The 23412-nt window shown below is 33.4% G+C and overlaps 1 protein-coding gene across 1 annotated transcript; it reads right to left on the bottom strand.

Annotated features, from left to right (window-relative positions):
• Positions 1-1775: 1775 nt before the first annotated feature.
• Positions 1776-18643, bottom strand: LOC144452157 (phosphatidate cytidylyltransferase 2-like). The gene is made up of 12 exons (XM_078143195.1): positions 18505-18643; positions 9929-10053; positions 9386-9482; positions 8495-8674; positions 7492-7611; positions 6630-6768; positions 5027-5127; positions 4138-4185; positions 3708-3812; positions 3107-3241; positions 2364-2467; positions 1776-1893 (listed from the first exon to the last, which is right to left on the bottom strand). Exons 1-12 carry the CDS (start codon positions 18583-18585, stop codon positions 1776-1778), a joined length of 1353 nt encoding a protein of 450 aa, XP_077999321.1. The 5' UTR covers positions 18586-18643.
• Between the last annotated feature and the right edge of the window lie 4769 nt (positions 18644-23412).

The raw sequence follows: 23412 nt of genomic DNA, 5'->3' as shown, positions 1-23412 counted from the left end.
GTTATAATAACAAATATATTAATATGTGAGATTACTGGAAAGAGTCATTTGATGGATTAAGTTTTAAAAAAATCAACAAAAATGTAAAAAAAAAAAAAATATAAAGTGCCAAAACTATTCAAATCTCAATTCCATCCAAAACTTATAGCATCAAACTTAGACATGAAGCAAGTAGTTTCAATCTCATTTGCATATTACTTACAAGGACTCTTCACTCTGGAAAAATGCTGTTTGGGAGTTGTGTGTTACTTGATTTGTTGCAGATGATGTCATCAACTTGTCAATGGATTTATGATTATGATAAATTACAGAATGTGTAATAAAGTTTAAACTCATAGTAATATTTGCCACTGGCTGGTAATCAGAAAGAGAAAAAAATGCCAACTTGGAGTGTCGTTCAGACAAAAAGGAAGGGTCTTGTATTTTCAGTACCATAGTTTCCTTTAGCAAGTCAAAATGTTCCAGTTTTTAATGGAAAAAGTTGTTGATTTTCCCAATCTGTCCCAAATAGAAACTTTGGAACTAATTTCTTGTTTCATGTACTAAGTTTGGGTTATGAGGTCACATGTATTCTAGGAAATACCGGTGGATATTTCAGGGCCTATACTTTCAAAATACTTAGAAGTAATACATTGCATTGAAAAGGCTTCATCACATACTGAGATTAAAACAAAACACAGATTATCAAGGAAATCAGTTGAATTTGAAATAATTTACTGAAAGACATAAATTGTCAGTTTTTCTTAAAACAAACACTAGAAATATCATCAAGAGAAACTTTGAACAGAGGTACAAGAGTTGTTAAAATGTTTACGGGGTTGTACTTATGGACACCCATACTTGATTCTAGGTTTCTCATAGTAACACCTTATATGTTATAGGTCAAAAAAGATGTTATAAAAAGTGAAAAAAAGTAAGTTTATCTATACATATTGGTAATACTTTCAATTCATAACCATATTTTAACAGTTTGAATGAGTTAGAAATGACAATTAATGTCATAAGGAAACTATGAACCATTTGTTTTATTAAAGCTCCTAAATATTGGCGATAAACAATAAATTTCGCTCAAATATGCACTCATGGTCACCATCATATAATTACGATTTTTTATAATCCTGCCATAGTGTGAAGCATCACACTTTATTGTGACTTCAGTATGCACATCATAATACTTTAGTAGTGGTGCTGAACTGAGTATAGACATCAATTTATATTCATTATTTCACCAGCTTGAAAATATACAGAGTAAGTCAGGTCACAAGAAACATAGAATGAAGTATGGCTGCCTTTAGGATTTATCTCAAGTCATTTCTCTGTTAACAGTATCTCATTCTGTTTTCATCAATTTAAGGTATACAACAATTATTATAGTAATAATACTTGATAAAAGTCTGTAACTTTTTAATTTATATCTTGATATTTTACACACAAACTTTATATTTAGTAATAATACAGAAAATACTACTTACTGTGTAGGATGTGACTTGTGTTATTAGGTGCACTTTAAAGTCTGCCCATAGTACTACTCTGGCAAGCGAGGTCTTGGTTTACTAAGATAGACACAAACTTGTTAAGCTGATACCCCGATTGCCATAGTAGTATGTCTGATAAAGTCAAAATCAATGTACTTCAATTTCTGTGAATATATTTGTCTTATTCTTAAGTTCACTTTTATTCATAACTGCAGCAATTTTTTAATGCTAAAATCACTTAATTGTATTATCATCTAAAAATATGGATTTATCAATGTATTCAACTTCCCATTTTACACTTTATACTTTCATCAAACCTTTTTTGATGAGATGGTCTCTGAGCTTGTCAAACATTTGTATTTGTTGATCTGGAGTCAACTGCAGCATTTGTTGGAACAGTTTACCAGGATTAGCAGTCCTGTAAAAATTAAGAACAAAAGTATACTTCCTCTTCTTGTTCTAGGAATATGAAATTATACAGACTACACAGTGAGCATACAGCTGTTCATAATTGTACAGAGCTGACCGTCTATCGTTGGTTTTACCATTTGTACATCATTTATCATATCAAAAGCTTCCTTACCAATACATGATGTAATTTGGCCACAATCACATAACAGAATATTGTTTAAGATTATAGGAGGAATTTCCTGGAGCCACTGTTGAATATCGCCGGCTTCCGCCATGATAGCGTATATGTACATGGCGGCAACAAGTTTTGCAACATGTATAGCAACGCGCATAGCAAGGGGGAAAAAGCAGTCCAAAATTCCCGCAACTGGCCATATTTGGGCAAAGTGTGCCGGTCTGTGATACAGAAAATTATTGCTTGTCTATAGCAAAACATAGGGATGTGATTATAGGTATATGATAATAGATGGCACTCACCTGATAAAACTACTTAAATAAACATGGAGGAAAGAGGCCATCAAGTACTGACAATCAAACCTGTCCATGATGCCACCATGACCCGGTAAGACGTCACCAAAATCCTACAAAAAAGTGACATAATCATTGATCATTGTCTTGGTTTCCATGGCAATGGCATGGTTACTATGGAAACGATAACCACGCCACACTATGTGGGGTTACTTTGGAAACGATTTCTTATGTCATTGACTTAGCTTATGGCAATGACCACGTTACTATGGCAATGAATAAGTTACTTTGATAATGACTTGATTACTCTGGCAATTACTTCACTTATGACAACAATAAAATTACTATGGTGATGACTCAGTTACAGTAATAATGACTTGGTTACTGTTGTAATGACTTGGTTACTATGGCAATAATTTAGCTTATGGCAACAATCAAGTTACTATGGTGATGACTTGGTTACTGTGGTAATGACTTAGTTACTACAGCATACTCTCTGTGGTTTGATAATGTATGGAAAACTCTACCACACTGTGAATTCATTGACAACTTTATAAACATCTTGTGGTCTATAAAGTAATTTTCATTAGTAAATCACAATTGCGCTTGTTTCAAACACTGTTTGAACAAAATGAAACATGGACTGTTACAAACTTATTCATATGTTATACAGGATTACAACCTAATTGAATGCTATCAAATTATGAGTTTCTACAAATAATGAGAGGTGATACTCTACAGGTAAAACTTACTTTTATTTTGAAGGCTCTTTTGAATCCACTGGCAAAAAAGCCACCAAATGGACTAACCAGTGAAGCAAAACTGGCCAGTGCAAATGAGTGAATCTGGATTGGATAAAGCCATATTGTTTTCTTGTACATTCCAACCTGTAGACAGAGAATACAACACATGAGGGTGTAAGTGAACAGCACCCCTAGAGTCCAATACGGCTTGTTACTTTGTTTATACAGTTGTGCGTCTTGGAATCTTTTTACTTTAATTTTAGTGGGTACAGTATGGTAAATTAACAACAACAACAACAACAACAACAACAACAACAACAACTACAACTACAACAACAAGTGTACTTAATGTGTCAAAATAAGTGACTGGAGAAAATACCTGTGCTTGAAAATCCTCAAATGATTGTTACTTTTACTTGTTTTATATTCCTTCTACATTTGAATTCAAACTAACTATCATGAGGTATGTTAAAACATTAAACATGTAAACATAAAATATTCACCCATATTTTGCACAAGGTTGAAATGTTATCACATAATTTAGATAATTCAAAGTCCAATCGTTTTTTCTTGTCTCAAGAATACAGGAGTAAAGAAAAGTAGAACTTACCAATGCAAAGATTCCCTGGAGAACCATTGGTACGTTGTATTCTTGTAGTTGAAATGTTGATGAAGGCTCACAATCCATGGTAAAACTACCCACAGCTACATCATACTGAGGTCAAAGGCCAAAGGTTACATTAAGTGACATAATAGGTCATAGGTTAAACTGAGATCAAAAGTACTTGAAGGTGGACTCACAGTTCACAGTAAAACTATAAACCTCTACAACATATTGACGTCAGAGAAAATGATGAAAGGTCAAAGTTGAGCAAAGAACACTGCAAACACTTGTCTAAATACCCTGAGTGCACTAAACTTGTAATCACTTGTCATAGGGTTCTGTCATATCATACAAAAATTATATTTTTCAGAATTTTGAACATAATTCTTAAAGGTAATATTACAACATGCAAAGAGATAACTAAATAGTAACTTACTTCAGAGGGGCAGGTAAAATGCTTGTGTGGTGCCAAGATGTATGCCAACTGTTGAAAACCAAAATAACAAGAAACAAATTATTACAAAATGTTTATGATTGCCTGAAAACTGAAAAAAGAAGAAACAAATTATTGCAATATGTTCATAATTAACTATGTTTATGATTTACTAAAAACCAGATTAATAAGCAAGAAGTCATCACAATATGTTTACAAGTCACTAAACCACAATTGTGATTCAACTCATGTCCAACAACTTAACTACTAATCAGACACAAATGGTGAAAGTAACAGTAGATAACCAGTCTGAAGTCCCTCTAACCATTCTAACCAAGGGCTACAATATAGCATTATGTTATGTTATGTTACGTTACCTTTGTTATGTTATCTCATGTCAACTTATGTTATGTCATTTATGTTAGATTGTTATGTTATCTCATTTCATTTCATCTTATGTTATGTCATGTCTGTTATGTTTTGTCACATTATGTATGTCTGTGTGTATGTGTATGTATGTATGTATGTATGTATGTATGTATGTATGTATGTATGTATGTATGTATGTATGTATGTATGTATGTATGCATGCCTGCCTGCCTGCCTGCCTGCCTGCCTGCCTGCCTGCCTGCCTGCCTGTCTGTCTGTCTGTCTGTCTGTCTGTCTGTCTGTATGTATGTATGTATGTATGTATGTATGTATGTATGTATGTATGTATGTATGTATGTATGTATGTATGTATGTATGTATTGTATGTATGTATGTATGTATGTATGTATGTGTGCGTGTTGTTATGTTATGCTACATTATGTTAACTTTAACCTCTTGATTACACAAACTAAAGAGAATGTGAATAAGTAGAATGCAAAGTATGAGTGAAATATTGACTTACACCAAATCCCCACACCAATGTTGAAAAGAAGGCCCCAATAAATCCTTCCCAGGTTTTTTTAGGTGACAACTTAATAAGTGATGTCCTGCCAAAAAAGAAACCTGGAAAACACAAAAACAAAATCTATCAATAAATCTCAAATTGTAATGAATTCGGTACAAGTTTCATTTGATCAATTAGATAATAAAAATACAATATCATATCATGCAAACAAGACCATCTAACATACAGTCTACATATCCATCTGTCTATCTGTCTACCCACCCACCCCCACCCCCACCCCCCACACACACATCCTTCCATCCATCCATCCATCAATATGACATGAACCATCTAACGGTCTACCCATCTGTCCGTCCGTCTACCTACCCACCCACCCACCCACACACACCAATCCTTCCATCCATCCATCCATCCATCCATCCATCCATCTATCAATATGACATGAACCATCTACATCCAGTCTACCTATCCATCTATCTGTCCATCATGTTACATCCATCCAATACTAGTATTTGAAAGTACCCATCATTAGTTATGAATATATTCACACATTTATCCCAGTTATGAATATACTCACACATTTATCCCAGTAATTAATATATTCACACCTCTATCCCAGTTATGAATATATTCACACCTCTATCCCAGTTATGAATATATTCACACCTCTATCCCAGTTATGAATATATTCACACATCTATCCCAGTTATGAATATACTCACACATTTATCCCAGTAATGAATATATTCACCCATCTATCCCAGTTATGAATATATTCACCCATCTATCCCAGTAATGAATATATTCACACATTTATCCCAGTAATGAATATATTCACCCATCTATCCCAGTAATGAATATATTCACACATTTATCCCAGTAATGAATATACTCACACATTTATCCCAGTTATGAATATATTCACCCATCTATCCCAGTAATGAATATATTCACACATTTATCCCAGTTATGAATATATTCACCCATCTATCCCAGTAATGAATATATTCACACATTTATCCCAGTTATGAATATATTCACCCATCTATCCCAGTAATGAATATATTCACACATTTATCCCAGTTATGAATATATTCACACATTTATCCCAGTTATGAATATATTCACCCATCTATCCCAGTAATGAATATATTCACACATCTATCCCAGTTATGAATATATTCACCCATCTATCCCAGTAATGAATATATTCACACATCTATCCCAGTTATGAATATATTCACCCATCTATCCATACAAATATCCATTCACAAAACCATCCTCATTCATTAACCCACGCCATCCATCCATCCACCCACCCACTACCAATTTATCCATCTGTCCTCCAACCCACCCATTTATCAACCCAAGTCCATCCACTTGTACCCACAATCAACCACTAAATTTATCCATCTGCCCACCGACCATCATTCCATCCATCAACCTGTACCAAACCATTCCACCATTCAGTTATCCATCTATCAATCAAACAACCAACCCCACAACCCATGCGTACCCATCCATTTACCCCTCCATGCACCCATCTGTACCATCTATTCACCATCCACCTTATATTTCACTGTGTAAAACACAGACTTACCAAAAATGTAGGCCATGATGTCATTGCAGATAATCATAGACGTAGACAAAAGGAACCAAATTAATCCTTCAAAGACACACTGTACCAAGAGATGTGATTGGGTGACAACAATCAACAAGGTTACATGGGTCCATCCAAACTGTAAACAAAGTAATAACATTTTGAACTTGGTTATTGTGATTTCAGACATTCAAGAATTTTACTGTTGAAAACTACTCCTTGTTATTCAAAGACCCTAAACTTATATCCTAATTTATCAGACCAAGTCATGTCACATTTCACTTTAATCATTGAAAAGTTCTGAAGGTTGAAATTGTGTTTTGTTGTGTTGTGTTTTGTTTGTTTGTTAAAAACTTACTCTGCATATAAATAGGGGTCAGATTAAGATGATACTCATTATGCTAAATGACTTTGACCGTGAAAATAACACTCACAGAGCTCACAGTGTGCCCATGAAATTGATAGTTTAGAGAGTATTACAGATTTTGTATTTCCTAATGTTAGACTACGGTATTATGAATATACAGGAAATAAATTTGTCACTGTGTTTTTGAAATTAGTTCTGTTTTGGGGACTGTATTTGAGAGAAAATCATCAATACATGTTGAAAGTGTCAAGACACTGACCTGGGATTGAAAATTAGCCCTTTAAAGCCAAATGTTTCTATCTTAGGTTCTCACATTAGTGGCACAATGGGGTCTTACTAGTGTGAACTGTACAAGGTAATGTTGTTTGACCAATGATAATACAAATACACAGAATAGTGCATTATGGGAGTCTTACCAGTGTGAACTGTACAAGGTAATGTTGTTTGACCAATGATAATACAAATACACAGAATAGTGCATTATGGGAGTCTTACCAGTGTGAACTGTACAAGGTAATGTTGTTTGACCAATGATAATACAAAAGCACAGAATCCAAGGATATAGAGAGTAAAAGAAATGAAGCGATGATAGCTGGCTATCGGCTGCAAAAATTCCTGAAAAAAACAAAACAAATATCTTAGTATTATTTATCTGTGATTCATATCTTACAATAAGTCAAGTTCACTGTATGGGATGTTTGTTTGGCAATCTTGTTGTTGTCACCTATCTTACCTTCGATTTAACACAGTTGTTTTCATAATGTTGCAGTGATTCAGTTATTTAATCTTACAGGTTGATGGCAGGGCAATAGTAAAGAACTTTCTGGCAAAAATTTGTAATGATCTACCAAATGACTGCCTTTCACCCAAAATTGTGATTCTTTGGTCACTTTTGACAAATGAATATGATAAAAGAAAAGTCTTCTATGAAGAGTCTGTTGAGATATTACTCTAGTTATCAAGGCTTCGGGTTACTTAAGATAGACTTGAACAAAAACTATTGTTGTGTGTTGATATACTACTCTGGCAACTGAGCTTTCGGTTTACCAAGATAGACACAAACTGAAACTATTGTCATGACATGTTAATACAACAGTGATAAACTAAAGAATGGATGTTGGTTAATTATAGTCTCAGTAGGAAGGTGTCTCTGAAATTTGAAAGCTGGTTGTTTTTTCCAAGTAGCCACACACCTACAAATGTAGCAGTCCATAGGACAACACATATAGTGTTTTATTGCTAGAGTTCCACAACATGTATCTTGTAGTGTAGTGTTTTGGGATGTTCAATGTTTACACTATCTTGATCACAAGGTGATTAGATTCACACAACAGAGAAACAGCTATCACTCCATGTGTGTAATCTATCACATCAAACAATAATAGTTTTGGTTTGTGTCTATCTTAGTAAACCGAAACCTTGATTACCTGAATTGTAAGTGTTTTGAAAGACGAATCGCGATGACAATACATATACGACAACAAATGTGTTTACTTACAAGGTCTTTGTGTACCAACATCCCAAAGTAATCTTTGATGCTTTCTCCATAAAAGAAATAATTTGCACAAAGTAGAAAGTACCAACTGAGAGTACGAAACCATGGCAAATCTTGTGATTTGTAAACGGCATAACCAATATTGATAATTTCACGGAAACAAGCCAGCTGGATTAACATAATCTGTAAGAAACATACAATATTGATAATTTCAAGGAAACAAGCCAGCTGGATTAACATAATCTGTAAGAAACATACAATATTGATAATTTCTAGGAAACAAACCAGCTGGATTAACATAATCTGTAAGAAACATACAATATTGATAATTTCACAGAATGTGTGAACAATATATTGAGTAAAATCACTTTTTTTCTGATACATATATCACCAGTATGGCAGCCAACCTTTCAATAAGTGGGATATGGTGTCATGTGACTTTCAATTCTCTGGGACATTACAAAAATTATTATTTTACCCAATGTAAACAACAATGTCATAATGAAATATAGTTAGACATAACACTAATTTGTACAGATAAGTACCATACTGAATAGAGTATGTTATCTATGACCCAACACTTGCAAAAATGTGAGTCAGATAAAAAAAATACAAATGTATGTGTCATATCATGTACTGTTTACAACACTGTTTTATAAATAATAAACCAAATAATTCTTTTCCTTAATTTGAATTATACTGTAAATATTGAGTTGTAACTACAAATATGGTCACCGATCAGTCAAATTTGCATATGGCGTGACACAAACTGACGTGCATATGTCTCATATGATATGTCACCTTTGTGGAAGGTTTGAATGAAATTGGATGGATGGAGTTCATAGTAATAGCCCCCCTCCTTCAAGGCTAAAAAAATTAGTTTATTGAACTTACCAAGGCTACCAAAGCTAATGGTCCAATCCAAATAATAAGAACAAATCCTCCCACTAAGAAAATTGTGACCAGACCACGAATTATCCAATTTCTCCATCTGTAACACAACATAAACAACAAAGTGTCAAAGTCTATCCACACTACAATGGTCATCTTTGTTGTCTCAAGATTCTTTCTGGTATCATCACTGGTTGGGTAATAATATCTAATTATTACACTGCCTACCTTGGTGGTAATCCTTTGAGTACCACTGGTTGGGTAATAATATCTAATTATTACACTGCCTACCTTGGTAGTAATCCTTTGAGTACCACTGGTTGGGTAATAATATCTAATTATTACACTGCCTACCTTGGTGGTAATCCAAGTTTGAGTACCACTGGTTGGGTAATAATATCTAATTATTACACTGCCTACCTTGGTGGTAATCCTTTGAGTACCACTGGTTGGGTAATAATATCTAATTATTACACTGCCTACCTTGGTGGTAATCCTTTGAGTACCACTGGTTGGGTAATAATATCTAATTATTACACTGCCTACCTTGGTGGTAATCCTTTGAGTACCTCTGGTACAGGTTCTTGTGCTGGAGGTACTGGGGGAGCTTTCTCATCTAACTTAGGCAGAAGTTCATCAATATCTTGAGGGATGTGTCCCGTACAAACAGGCTGAAATTTAAAGAAGCAGAAAATCTGTAAGACTTATAGGTCACTATTTTGATGACAGAGAGATATTTTTTAGATAAATACCGTTGATTTAAAGATTTCAAAGAAAACTAGACTTGACATGAATACAACGATATATTATATTTCATTCACAATATAAAAATTACATGTTTAGGTCAGCGTATCTATAATACTACGCAGGAGTTTTGTCCAGGGGTATTAGCTGAGTTAAGTTCACAAAACTGTTCTACTTGAAATTTGAGGGATGCATTGCTGTAGATGCCATATGCCATTTTTTACCTAAAAACATTTGTATATCCCATCCAAAGCAGAAGTTATTTTCTAGTTTTTCCTAATTGTGTACAGACTCCTTGAGGAATTCCATACATGCAAGGCCTTGCAGGTGTAATGGTCTGCTATGATGTGTATCCTCTATCTATAACATATGGTTATTCCTCATACTGCATATACTTCTTGTGGCCTCTTGTTGCTAAGCAACATGACTGATATTCAGTTTGATGTGTGTCCGTCCATTCCTTATGGAATTCCTTAGTTTCCAACACACTTCAACATCCTTGTTTCTCAATTTGTTTCATTACACATGACAAACAACAAGAAAGAGAAATATTTCATTTCAAGCTCTTGATATGATTATCAGTACCTTGTAAATGGAAAAGCCTGTCTCATTTCATTTGGCAATGTATGGTAGATAAAAGTGCATTGTACATGTTGTATGTACTTGTGGATTTCAGCATAAGTTTATCAGAATATCTTAAACTTGAACTATCAAAGCCAACAAGTACATGTGTAGCAATAATTTTACTCACTATAACTACTGAGATTGATCAAAACGTATTGATATATCTCATATTTCAACAATTTTATTCTTATTTATTTATATTTTCTAATTATAATTATGAAAAAAAAAATTTTGTAACATTTGTAATATCACAGTGACTAACATATGGCACATGTTCTTTAATGCTATATTTGGTGGTTTCTACAACAGCATTTACATCCAATTCTGAAAATTATTAGAATTTGACTCCAACATTTTCAATACGTCGTAACATAACACAACATAACAGCACATAACATAATGACATAACAATGTAACCATACATACATACATACATACATACATACATACATACATACATACATACACACACATACATATGCATACACACAGACACACACAGACACACACACACACACACACACACACACACACACACACACACACACACACACACAGGAACACACTGCTGATCTTAGATCAATAAATGTCCATGAACTTCTCAATGAATGTAACTAAACAGAAATACGGAGCTTCTAGTAACAGATGCTTGTTACTAATTCAGGATCGATCACAGGCTTCCAAATTGAGTTCTGCGGTAGAATACATACAAGTGTACGACTTTAATCAACTTGTGTATGTGTCCTTCAAAACTAATAGCACATAAATATTCCCTTCATTTCTCTAGGGATTTCTCCATCGGTATATTGTTCATGTGAATAGTAATACCATCCTCATTAATTTCAGAGATATTAAGTTACCATATTAATTAGGAAATGACTAGTTTAAACAATACCATGACAAAAAATGATTAATGGACTGACTGCTGAGTGCTATAATATGTCTGAGAAAGGCTAACACATATTTCAAAGGATAAATGAAAAATGCAATAATAATGCAGCATCTAGTATGTTTGTATCAATTATTCATTCATTATGGAAAAAAGGAAGCTTTGGAAATCTTAATATCACAAAGTGTAGTCTTTGTTACTAAATTGGCCAAAATTGAAAATGTTTCAGACAGAACAATCAATTTCATATCAGAATGAATGTAGTGCTATGATATTATATAATGCCAGTGAACTTGTCAATGTATGTAGTGAGGAAAAAATAGTTCTTTTGTTGACGATATAATTTATCTTAGTGCCATGCATTTATTATAGCAAAAATTCTTCCATTTCTCAATTTGACGATTTTTATTTTTAGAAAATTTTATATTTAGGGGTACAAAATAGATCCATTCAAATTAAAATTGTTTTTTGTAGGATGAGAACTAAAATGGCTCATTTTTTTTTTTTAGCTTTTTGCAATATATTGAGTCACAAACACAAACACAGACTTTGTCAATGTTGTTTCACATTGATTTTTCAAGTCACAAGGAAGCCACAATACAACTGTTTTGTCATTTAAAATCCAAAATTGTCAAATCCTCATCCATATGGTCACTTTAAATAATATATGTTAATCTACAAATGTTAATATTACCAAACACACAAAGGTGAAAAACAGTGAACACAAATATTTTAGATTAATCAGGAAACTATCTTTTATCAGATTTGAATCAGTCCACACAGATTTGTAGTAAGGGCAATGCTATTCTACTTTTGTGTTTCCTTTCTAAGGATCTTACAAATGACAGGAACATGTTTTTCTGTTTGACCTCAAAAATTGATACCTCAAATACATGTACACAATGTAATTACATCTACTTTACAACTTGAAAATATGCAATGGATTGGGATCAAAATGTCTTATTGATAAAAGTTTCCTTACTCCTTCATCTACTAGAAAAATTATATTTGAACCCATAAATTTAATTTGTTCAATGGTGAGAAACAATTTTTTTAAAATAGTTGTCCTCTCACTGATTGTGACCTCTATGATAAGGTGAGCTTTGTATCTTTGACCTTTGAACTCTGTAAACCAATGCTCAATGCAGGGATATCATGCCATCCTTCAATGAGTTTACAATATACTTAATATAAAACCTCAAAAGGCAGATATACATGTATGTATCTTTTCAAATACCACATTTCACCTACATGTATTGAAACAAAGTAAATGCATAATTATGACGACAACATTCTCTAAAATTTGACATACATGTATTATTATGGGGCAACTATTTGGTCAATTGTGTCCTAAAGCTGAACATATATATACTTGTTGTAGTATTCCTTTACTGGGCCAAATATAGTCAAGCATCTTTCAGTTCTGATAACATATCTTTCACAATAGGCAGTCAGTACTGAAACTTTTTCATTTGTAAAAATTGTATTTTTGAGAGGTTGTGACATACAAAAGTATCATTTGTTAATGTTATTAGTTTCTGATTTTCAAGCCAATTACAACAAATCTATTTAATTAAGATACAATAGTGCTAAAACTTCTACTATAAGGCAGAAAAAATAAGTGTATTTTTGATAACCCAACCAACTCTGTAGCTTAATGAAGCCTCCAACTCTAAACATTTTTTATGTGCAAAATGGCAGTCTGCATATTGTGTTTATATACTTCTGAATCACACAATTGTCTTCATTTACTTCTTTCATACCTCATCAACTGTTACAGAAGTATTGTGACCAATGAGTATCTTGTCTTTGGTTTTAAAGTAATTAAAAAAACAATAAAATGTCAAATGAAATGAAATCCTGACCTACCTACCCCTATTTTCTGAAGTCATGTTATCGGAAACAATCATTTTTAATTGTTTTTGTCTAACAGTGGCCTCAGAAAATACGGTAGGCAGGTTGGCATTTCATTTTAATTTATCTTTTTTATTGTTATTTTTGACAAATATGACCCAAAACCAAACAAAATGCCGGTCACAAACTACCCCTTCTGTGATAGTTTGATGAAATATGTACAGACATGACTGAGGAAAGAAAAGACAGTGCATGAAGGTCAAGAAGACAAAAAAATTTATTATCTTCTTCTTTTAAATGTTTAAAAATTGTTCTGAGTCGGCGGCTTAGGGTCGGTCAGGTTATCGGGAACACCCACTTTATATTATTTTGCCTAATCATTGGCCTAGACCAAAATTGGTTAAAGAAATAGTGGTACACTTTAATGATACTTAAAATAATAATTTATTCTCAAAATAATAACAATTTATATTTATTCTTAAAATATAATTTCCATTTATTATTCATAATCTTGTAAAATGCTAACTTAATGGCCATTATATTATTAATTAGCTCTCAGAAGTCTATCTTCAATGTTTTAATACTGAAGTATAGATCATGTATTATGACTACAGTACTTCACTAGGTCAGTCGACTAAGGGGTCAAAGGTTACTGTATTTCTACTATAGATCAGTATCTTAAGATGAGCTAGATAACAATGCCTGATAACAATGGTGATGATGATACTATATATTATAAGAAATACAAATACACATGACAAACACAATGTACACATCTAGACTTTTAAATGTAATGTCTTACTCTGTCTTGTGGTTGTCATCATTTCTGAAAATATACCTGAACACTGAAAAGTTGATAATAATTATATATTGTACACACACTGCATTATCACAACTTCTTGATGTACATGTAGCTGGTATAAATTTAACTAGAAATAAATTATTTATCAAAGTGAAATACCATCATAACTACATCTATGATACATAGAAAATGTAATAATAGCCAAGTTCTTAGTATTATATTACTAGTATATGTATTTGATAACAGAAAATGACTTTAATGTAATGGCTGAGTTCATATTATGTGTCATTTACTAGTCTTAATGTTTGTACAGATCAATTAATGACTGAAAAATATGAATGTTGTGCTAAGCTATTTAAATATACATGTATGTATCTACAAATCTGTCTTCTTTTTTGTTATTAGTATCTATGTTACAGTCACAGGGGTAGGGTTTGAAAGTGACAGATGTCGGATACATAATAACTTCAATTGGCCTATGTACATGTATGTACATGTAGTATAGACTACATAATGTGGATATGCCAGCACTCTGTCACCTACTATTTATAATACCAGAACTAGGTTATGTCATTGGCCCTATGCATAGTATACATTGTATTCTACTACAGTTACATGTACACTGCCCAGCATTTGATACTATGTGAATATACATGTATACTCAGCACCTACAATGTAGATATTTACTAGTCTCATAGTGCTATCTATGGCATAGAATTTCAAGATCTCTCTTTGATTCAATACCACGTCAGCATGTAGACTAGATATTTACAACAAATTGGGGTAAATTTCCTTATACATTGGATGTTGATTAAAATAGTGTTCAAATTCTCAACAAACAGTATATGGTATAAGTAGATTATTATAGCTATAATATAAGGCACCACATACATATGAATATGGTAAACATACAAATACACTTCACACACACAAACACACACACAAGCATATAGTAAACAGAGACACAGACATGACACAGACACAGACAGACAGACAGACATACATGCACAGTCACTGTGCTCCCTATTACAGCCAATTTGATGCACTATTGACACACACATTTGCTAGTGACGCACCAAAATTTGATGTTCCCCTGTCTCTTACTATGTGGTGACCAGTGTACCCTCTAAGCCAATTTGATGCACCACTGACACACACAATTGCTAGTGACGCACCAAAATTTGATGTTCCCATGTCTCTTACTAGTGTGTGGCAACAAAAATCCCAGTTTTTCTCTTTTTGACTCACAACAAAAAAATTGGGCTATCATTAGAGGGTACACTGCACATAGTCATATTTCAATGACACTTACTACTTTATTTCATTCATGTAAACAGACTCACCATTGATAAATTTGAGTAGCAAGTACTATACGTCACACATACCTGAGACCTGACATATATTAGTAGGTCATCTATTTTAAGCACACTCTCTCTGTTTACTACATGGCTGTCATCTTGTTAAACCATAACACAATGGCCGCCTTCCCAACATAACAATATGTACACTACCATGGTTTAAATTGCAAATTATCTTTGCTTAGATTGTATCACATAACTTGAAAAGACAAAAAATATTGTCGGTAGATGTTTTGTTTTCATTCTGTAAATATTCTTGACGTGATTTTAATATATCTGACGGTAAAATTCCCAGCAGATGGTGGTAACATGATATTTTTCTTTCCTACATCAAGATACAATTAGTGACAAAATTGGTTGAATATCTAATAGCTAACTGTCCCTGATGACATTCCACTGCCTTGATTATGAGTAATGGCCATAAACTGCCACCATTACCATATTGTTGGGCCAGACACATTATTTTAATTGTTTCTCATCTTACTTCTTTTACTTTTTACCATGCAAAATTAAACACATGATTCCAAATCAACCACTAATTAATAGTGTTATGTACAATGTCTTTGGTTGCTTGATGGAAAAAAAAATGTTCCACTTGTACTACTTGTAGTTAGTGCAGGGTTTAGTAAAGTATTATAAAAACTAAATAATTCTGACTTGGAGCAATAACAACATCTTGAAATTATGAAATTAATGTATTGGGAAACTTGTTCACAACACTTTCTTAAATCTATATTTCTATGCATACAGTCATGAAAATTGATTCTTTGTATTGCCTGCAGTCAAAAGCTGGTTTGGGTGAACAACGTACACTGTAGGACCATGCTGTATAGATCATATCTATACTCTATATACTATCACGACATGTGTATACATGTACATGGAGGTATATCAATGAATTAACTATAGTGTATGTATAATGTATAAAGGTATGCAGTGTGCCCTCTAAGCCAATTTGACACGTCACTGACGCACACAATTTCTAGTGACGCACTAAAATTTGGTGTTCCCGTATCTCTTACTACAATGTATGTGGTGACTCACAAGAAATGCCAGTTTTTATCATTTTGACTCATGACAACAAAATGTGGCTATCATTAGAGGGCACACTGAAGGTATGCCAATATCAATGAATGAACTATAGTGTATATATAATGTATAAAGGTATGCCAATATCAATGAATGAATGAACTATACATGTACAAACCCATCAGGTCAAGTACAGTGTCAGGTTCAAGGTGATGAGCACGGAACATTACATTCATATACAGGGATGGTTGACCATAGACATGATAAAAATACATACATACATACATACATACATACATACATACATACGCATGCACGCACACATGCACGCACGCACGCACGCACACACACACATACATACACAAATAAGTATGCCTTCTAAGCCAATTTGATGCACCCCTGACACACAATTTCTAATGACACACCAAAATTTGGTGTTCACCTATGAGTTGACTAATAAGAAATGCCTGTTTTTATCATTTTGACTCACAACAACAAAATTTGGCTATCATCAAAGACCACACTGACAGACTGACACACACAGACACAGACAGACTGACAGACTGAGATACACACATACATACAGACAGAAAGACAGACAGACAGACAAACACACACACACAGATAGACAGACAGACAGACAGACACACACACATGGGCAGGCAGACAGACAGACAGACAGACACATACATACATACATACATACATACATACATACATACATACATAGACACACACACAAACAACCAACCAGACAGACAGACACACACACACACACAGACAGAGACAGACAGACAGACACAGACTGACTGACAGACAGACAGACAGACAGACAGACAGCAGACAGACAGACAGACAGACAGACAGACAGACAGACAGACAGACAGACAGACAGACAGACACACACACACACACATGTATGGGTCTACTCAGATTAGGATTAAAATGTAAAAAACAGTTGTCTGGTAGAGCTATAGAAAAAAGTTAGTCCTCATCAACAAAACAATCCCATTAATACTAATAGTCTACATGTAACTCCTGGTGGCTTCACTGATAAGATAACACCTACATGTATGTGATGACCCTGGATTTGATCACGACCCTTTAAAACAATAGTACTAAATCTACAACAGGAACGAAAATTATAAAAACACTGTTTCCATAAAAGCCACTGGGATTTGAAATAAATATTTTTTAGGTGTCAGTTGTCATGGTAATACTTCAGAATACTATCAATCAATTAATTACTAAACTAAAAACAATTACATGAATAATATCACCATAGGAACAAATGCATCTACTTTTTGTAATAAATCTTGTTAGTATGCCAAACAAAATGAACCTACAGTAGCTGCCGACACTGACATATTACTGTAGTGTACTATGTAAAAACCTAATTTACCTCTAATAATAAACAATATTGTTTGCTCCAGACACAACTCCTTTCAAAATGTGTACATTGGTATTGGCAGACTGTGATGAACAACAAGGACATGATAAATGATTTGCACAAATAGACACGATGTACAGTTGTATTGTTCATAAGATGCCGATGGCCCTGGGCAGGGCGTTACACAGTGTTTGTACATGAATATTGAACTTGAGCCTGAAGAATACACATTTCGTGAATTTGATATTTTAATTTGCTTTCAGGAAAAAAATTGGAAGAATTGATCTAATTCTGAACTAAATAGTGGATTAAATTCTACAATATATGTAATTATATATATTAAGTGTACATTCAGTCGTTCAACATCAGTTCGTACCGTGCTGCTCGACTTGCTCGTATCGTATCTAGGAGTCTGACATTTATTTCACGTACCTCGCTTGTTGACGATGTTTCTGCCTTAGCCTCTGCGCTGTCAACGTTTTCGGTTCCCCGATGTCGAAGTTCTGTACTCATGGTGATAGTCTAACACGGTAATTGTTTAAAATCACAGGTGATCCGCAGCGAATTCACCTCCTTTCCACCAACTACAACGATACGCCGATGATAACGAAAGCAATGCAGTGTTCGGATAAACCAGGGAAATGAATGAAAGCTCTCTTAAGCTACCAGAAATTAGTCGTAACTTATGAATCGTCTGCAGCGGTTGTCATCGTAACCATTCAATTTCAGGAAAATATCTGGCAAAAGAGCATTCCCATAGTTTACAGTCCGCTAAAACATTCCAATACCGTCACAATGAGCAATCATCTTGGGTAAGTCACAGTTATACACTTATTCGAAATCCTGCGATAAATAAAAATAAAGAACCCATCGCCGGCAAGTTAAGGCGGCTGGATTGATGACATCACATACCTTTTAAACTAAAGGCTGTCGTTGGCGGCGGTATACAGTACCTGGGAAGAATTACAAGCGAACTGATTGATAACGAACCGATGCAATCATTGACAATAGAATCACGGTACATTTGTATTACTGGCAGACAGAAATACTTATTAGTCAGTATCCACGTAGTTCGTTCATTTTGTTTATCAATATTTCAACGACGCTCCATCCATCGTTCACTCAGTTTACAATAAACAGACACAAGAAACACAAAAAGTGTTTCAGAAATAACAAATAAAAGATATGAACATGAAACAAATCACTGTGGATTAAGTACTATTAGTTATCTACTCGCAATTTGAATGCCGAATGTAAAAAACAACAGGAAACATTTCAATCCATTTCTCAAAGTCTGGACATCTGGTTGTTCTAGCCTAAATCTGTACACTTGAGAGTGTGACTGATAATGGTTATTCTATGGAATGTACATTAGGGACCGGACAGAATTTACGGCAGAGGGGGGGCCTGGGGAGAAATTGGGGGGGCCATGAAAAAAATGGGAGGCTTGAAGGGGGGCCATGAAAATTCTCATGGTTTGAAAGGGGGGGCCGCGAAATATTTTGTCATTGAAAAAAATTAATATGTTAGAAAATTTAGCATTGCATGAGATAGCACTTGATATCGCCTTTAATTGAATGTCTACACTTTCATTTATGTATTAAAATGAATGTGTGTACGTTTGTATGTACCTATTTAGTGAAGCATAAAAACACTACTCAAGATTAATTTGATACACCCTGCATTACTCTTATATACTCCAAGTTGTTCACACACACATACACACACACACACACACACACTTACACACACACATATGTATACATACATACATACATTTTAGTACTGTGGAAACAGGTTCAGTGTGTAATTACCATCAAGGATATATATATATATATATATATATATATATATATATATATATATATATATATATATACTAGCATAGGACCTGATTTAGATAGGTGTTTTATTTCTTTCCTTGACACTATTCTTGAGTTTCACTCTCAGACTCACTAGAGTCTGAAGATGTGAGGCAAGACTTGTCTTTCTTTCTATCTAAAACCAGTGAAATTAAACTATTTCCCTCCTCAGCATCATCAAATGCATCTATCTGTACTAAATATTGTAAAGCATTTAGATGTCTGCGTGGTGTTAAGTGTTTTTTCATCAGTGACTTTGCACTAACTTTGGTAGTTGCCTTCTGGCCGTATATGATCACTGTACAGTGTATTGAATACAATTCTGAATTTGCTGTCTTCATCATGAAGTCACAAATGCCTGACACTATAGGTTTAAATATGTATGGTTTTGGAACTGAAAGCATATTGATTACATCTAAGTATTCCACAACATTCTGAATTTCTTTGCACTTTCATGAAGTCACAAATGTCTTACATTTACATGTGTATTGGTAATGCATTTGGTGTAGGAAAGTGAAAGCTATATTTGTCAGACCTCAGTGTGCATAAAATCCTTAGTTTGCTAGCACTTCATGACATCACAAATGTCTGACATTAGATAGTTATTGTGTTATGAGTATAAATAGATATTTGAATACACTATGTAGGTGATGTGATGTCCTTAGATACTCCCCACAAATGTCCCCACTACAGTTTTTCACAAATCACGCATGTGAATGTGTGTTTACTCTGTGTCTGTGTTTCTGTGTATGTATCAGTGAATGACAGTTAAAACCACCACATCAAATGCCTAGGTATTAAGTGATGACTACTTATGGTGTCTAGTTGGGAAATAAACAAGATTATACCACATGTGTATGATTACATGTATGGTCAAAATGTTTTATTTTGTTTTGTTTTCTAAAAAACTTCCTCTACAACTACTATTAAAGTTGTTTGGGCTGAAATAGTAACATAATAGTAGTACCAAAAGAAATATTACAGTTGTGCTACAGTAACAAAAAAATTTGTACTCTTTTTAGTTATTGTAGGGGGCAGGATATTGCGCACTTTTTTTCTTTTTTTTCCTTTTTTTTTGGGGGGGGGGGCATGAAATTTTTATACTTTTGAAAGGGGGGGCTGTGAAATTTTGGTCACAGTGGATGGGGGGGCCAGGAAAAAAAACAAGTCAGAGATAATTTCTCCCCAGGCCCCCCCCCCCCTGCCGTAAATTCTGTCCGGTCCCTTAATTTCTCATGAGTTTGTTTTTATTTTTTTTCTCCAAAACATTGAAGTAGGAATACTTGTGTAGGCTTATCCATTTACGGTATAGTATATACATTGATTGAGCACAGGGGCGTGTAATATTTCATAGATTGTTGTTTTCCAGGTCTACAGTTAAAATATAACAACCTTTTGATAAATATATATTCCGACATGTAAGTAATATTTCTTCATAGTATAGAGATTGATACATTTGTAGCAGCAAGATTCGTACGATATTTTCCTAAGAAAACGACATTCTAAGCAATAAGAAAACAACAATCTATGAAATGTTACATGCCCCTGTGGATTGAGTATCCGTTATAACTTTGCATAAAGTTGCATAATTATGACGATTAAAAATGATCATGAAATGTTTGCCCATTGAAATTATATTTATCTTACTTGTTTTTTCATGTTTCAGTATGTACTTGTCACCAACATCAGTATTCGGTCCTCTCCAAAGACAACAGTGGATAACTATAATGATGGCATTGATAACAATTCACAGATGACATAGCAATGGTAGCATAATATTGTTGCTAAGCAACGAGATGATTTGGTGCATTTACTGTGATGATTCACTATTTAATTGACAACTTAATATATTCAACAAAACTTAATTTCATCAAACAACAGTGCAACAAAATATGAGTCTTCCAATATTTCTACACGTAACAGCCATCTTTATCTGTCAGTCATCGAAATATTGGAAGACTATATTTTATTGCACTGTTGATTGATAAAATTATGTTTTGTTGAGATTTCTACAAAGTGAATGATACTATTTGACCATATAACTAAATATACATTGTTACTAAATTCTGACCATTAGATGACATAGTATGTTAGTAATTATCTTGACTTCAAATTCATTGTTGATTAATTATTTTACAATTTTATCATGGCTTCCTACTTGAAAAAATCAACGTAAAACAATATATGCCAAGTCCTTGTTTGTAACTCAATAAATTGCAAAAGATTAATAAATGTATAAAATGTATGTTATTGTACGTACAATAACAAACATTTTATACATTTTTTAGCTTTTTGCAATTTATTGAGTTACAAACACAAACTTTATCAATATTGTTCCATATTAACTTTTCAAGTAGGTCACCATGATAAAATTATTTTAAAAATAAAAAATCCAAAATAAATACCCAATCCTCATCCATATGGCCACTTTAAGTTTCAGTAATGGCCATCTTAGTAGTTATATTAAATTACTTCACATTGAGTCTGTGTCAACATATTATTTGGAAATTCATCAATTTTCTATGAACACAGAAATCCATTGTTTATATTATAAAACTGAAAGTATTTTCCCCACTAGCCTAACGTCGTACACCACAAAACTCTTTATGACACCGTCCAAAATGTACCCATCAAGATGTATATCTTGGTGAATGATGTAATTGAACAAAAGACAGAGCATTTGAACATACCCGGTAAAAACTACAAATAATTTATTTATAACAATGTTAAACAGTAACATAGCAAGTTGGATTTTTGGCAAGGGAGGTAACATTTCCCAACAAACAAACAAACAATTGTGGTTATAATAAACATAAAGTCAATATAAAGTTGTTGTTTTTTCAAAAGAGAACAGTTTCTTTAAATGAAAGTTATAAATGCAACTCAAAATACAGCAAGTTGGATTTTTGGCAAGGGAGGTAACATTTCCCAACAAACAAACAAACAAACAAACAAACAAACAAACAATTGTGGTTATAATAAACATAAAGTCAATATAAAGTTGTTGCTTTTTTCAAAAGAGAACAGTTTCTTTAAATGAAAGTTATAAAATTCAACTCAAAATACATCACTCTGGTCTTTTGTTACCATAGTGACATAGTCCCATGTTACCATAGGGACAAACACTGAAGGCTTCCTAATTAAAGTGCTCATATGGATAACAAATGGATATTTATTTTGGATTTTGAATTCATAAAACAAGTTACTCTTATGTTTCCCTACTTTAAAAAAAAACGATGAGACAGTATCGACCAAATCCATGTTTGTGACTCAATAAATTACAAAAAGCTAAAAAGTGTGTAAAAAATATCCTATTAACAAATAATGAATATTTTTAACATTTTTTAATATCTGCAATTTTTTGAGTCACAAAGAAATATTTAGTATACTAGTATGTTGTTTCAAGTATAAAAACATAGCAGAGTTGTTAAAAATCCAAAAAATAAAAACCCATTTGTCATCACTATGGTGCCACTTT

Source organism: Glandiceps talaboti, chromosome 22 (assembly GCF_964340395.1).
Source record: "Glandiceps talaboti chromosome 22, keGlaTala1.1, whole genome shotgun sequence".
Classification (NCBI taxonomy): domain Eukaryota; kingdom Metazoa; phylum Hemichordata; class Enteropneusta; family Spengelidae; genus Glandiceps; species Glandiceps talaboti.
This window is presented reverse-complemented; position numbering and strand designations above follow the sequence as displayed.

Bases quoted from the DNA above. Each gene is read 5' to 3' on its own strand.
- LOC144452157 (XM_078143195.1), bottom strand. From the start codon at position 18,585: ATGAGTACAGAACTTCGACATCGGGGAACCGAAAACGTTGACAGCGCA. The intron at 9,483-9,928 runs GTAGGCAGTGTA...GTTGTGTTACAG, and splicing joins CTCAAAGGATTACCACCAAG to ATGGAGAAATTGGATAATTC. The intron at 1,894-2,363 runs GTGAGTGCCATC...TAATTTTTACAG, and splicing joins TATTTAAGTAGTTTTATCAG to GACTGCTAATCCTGGTAAAC.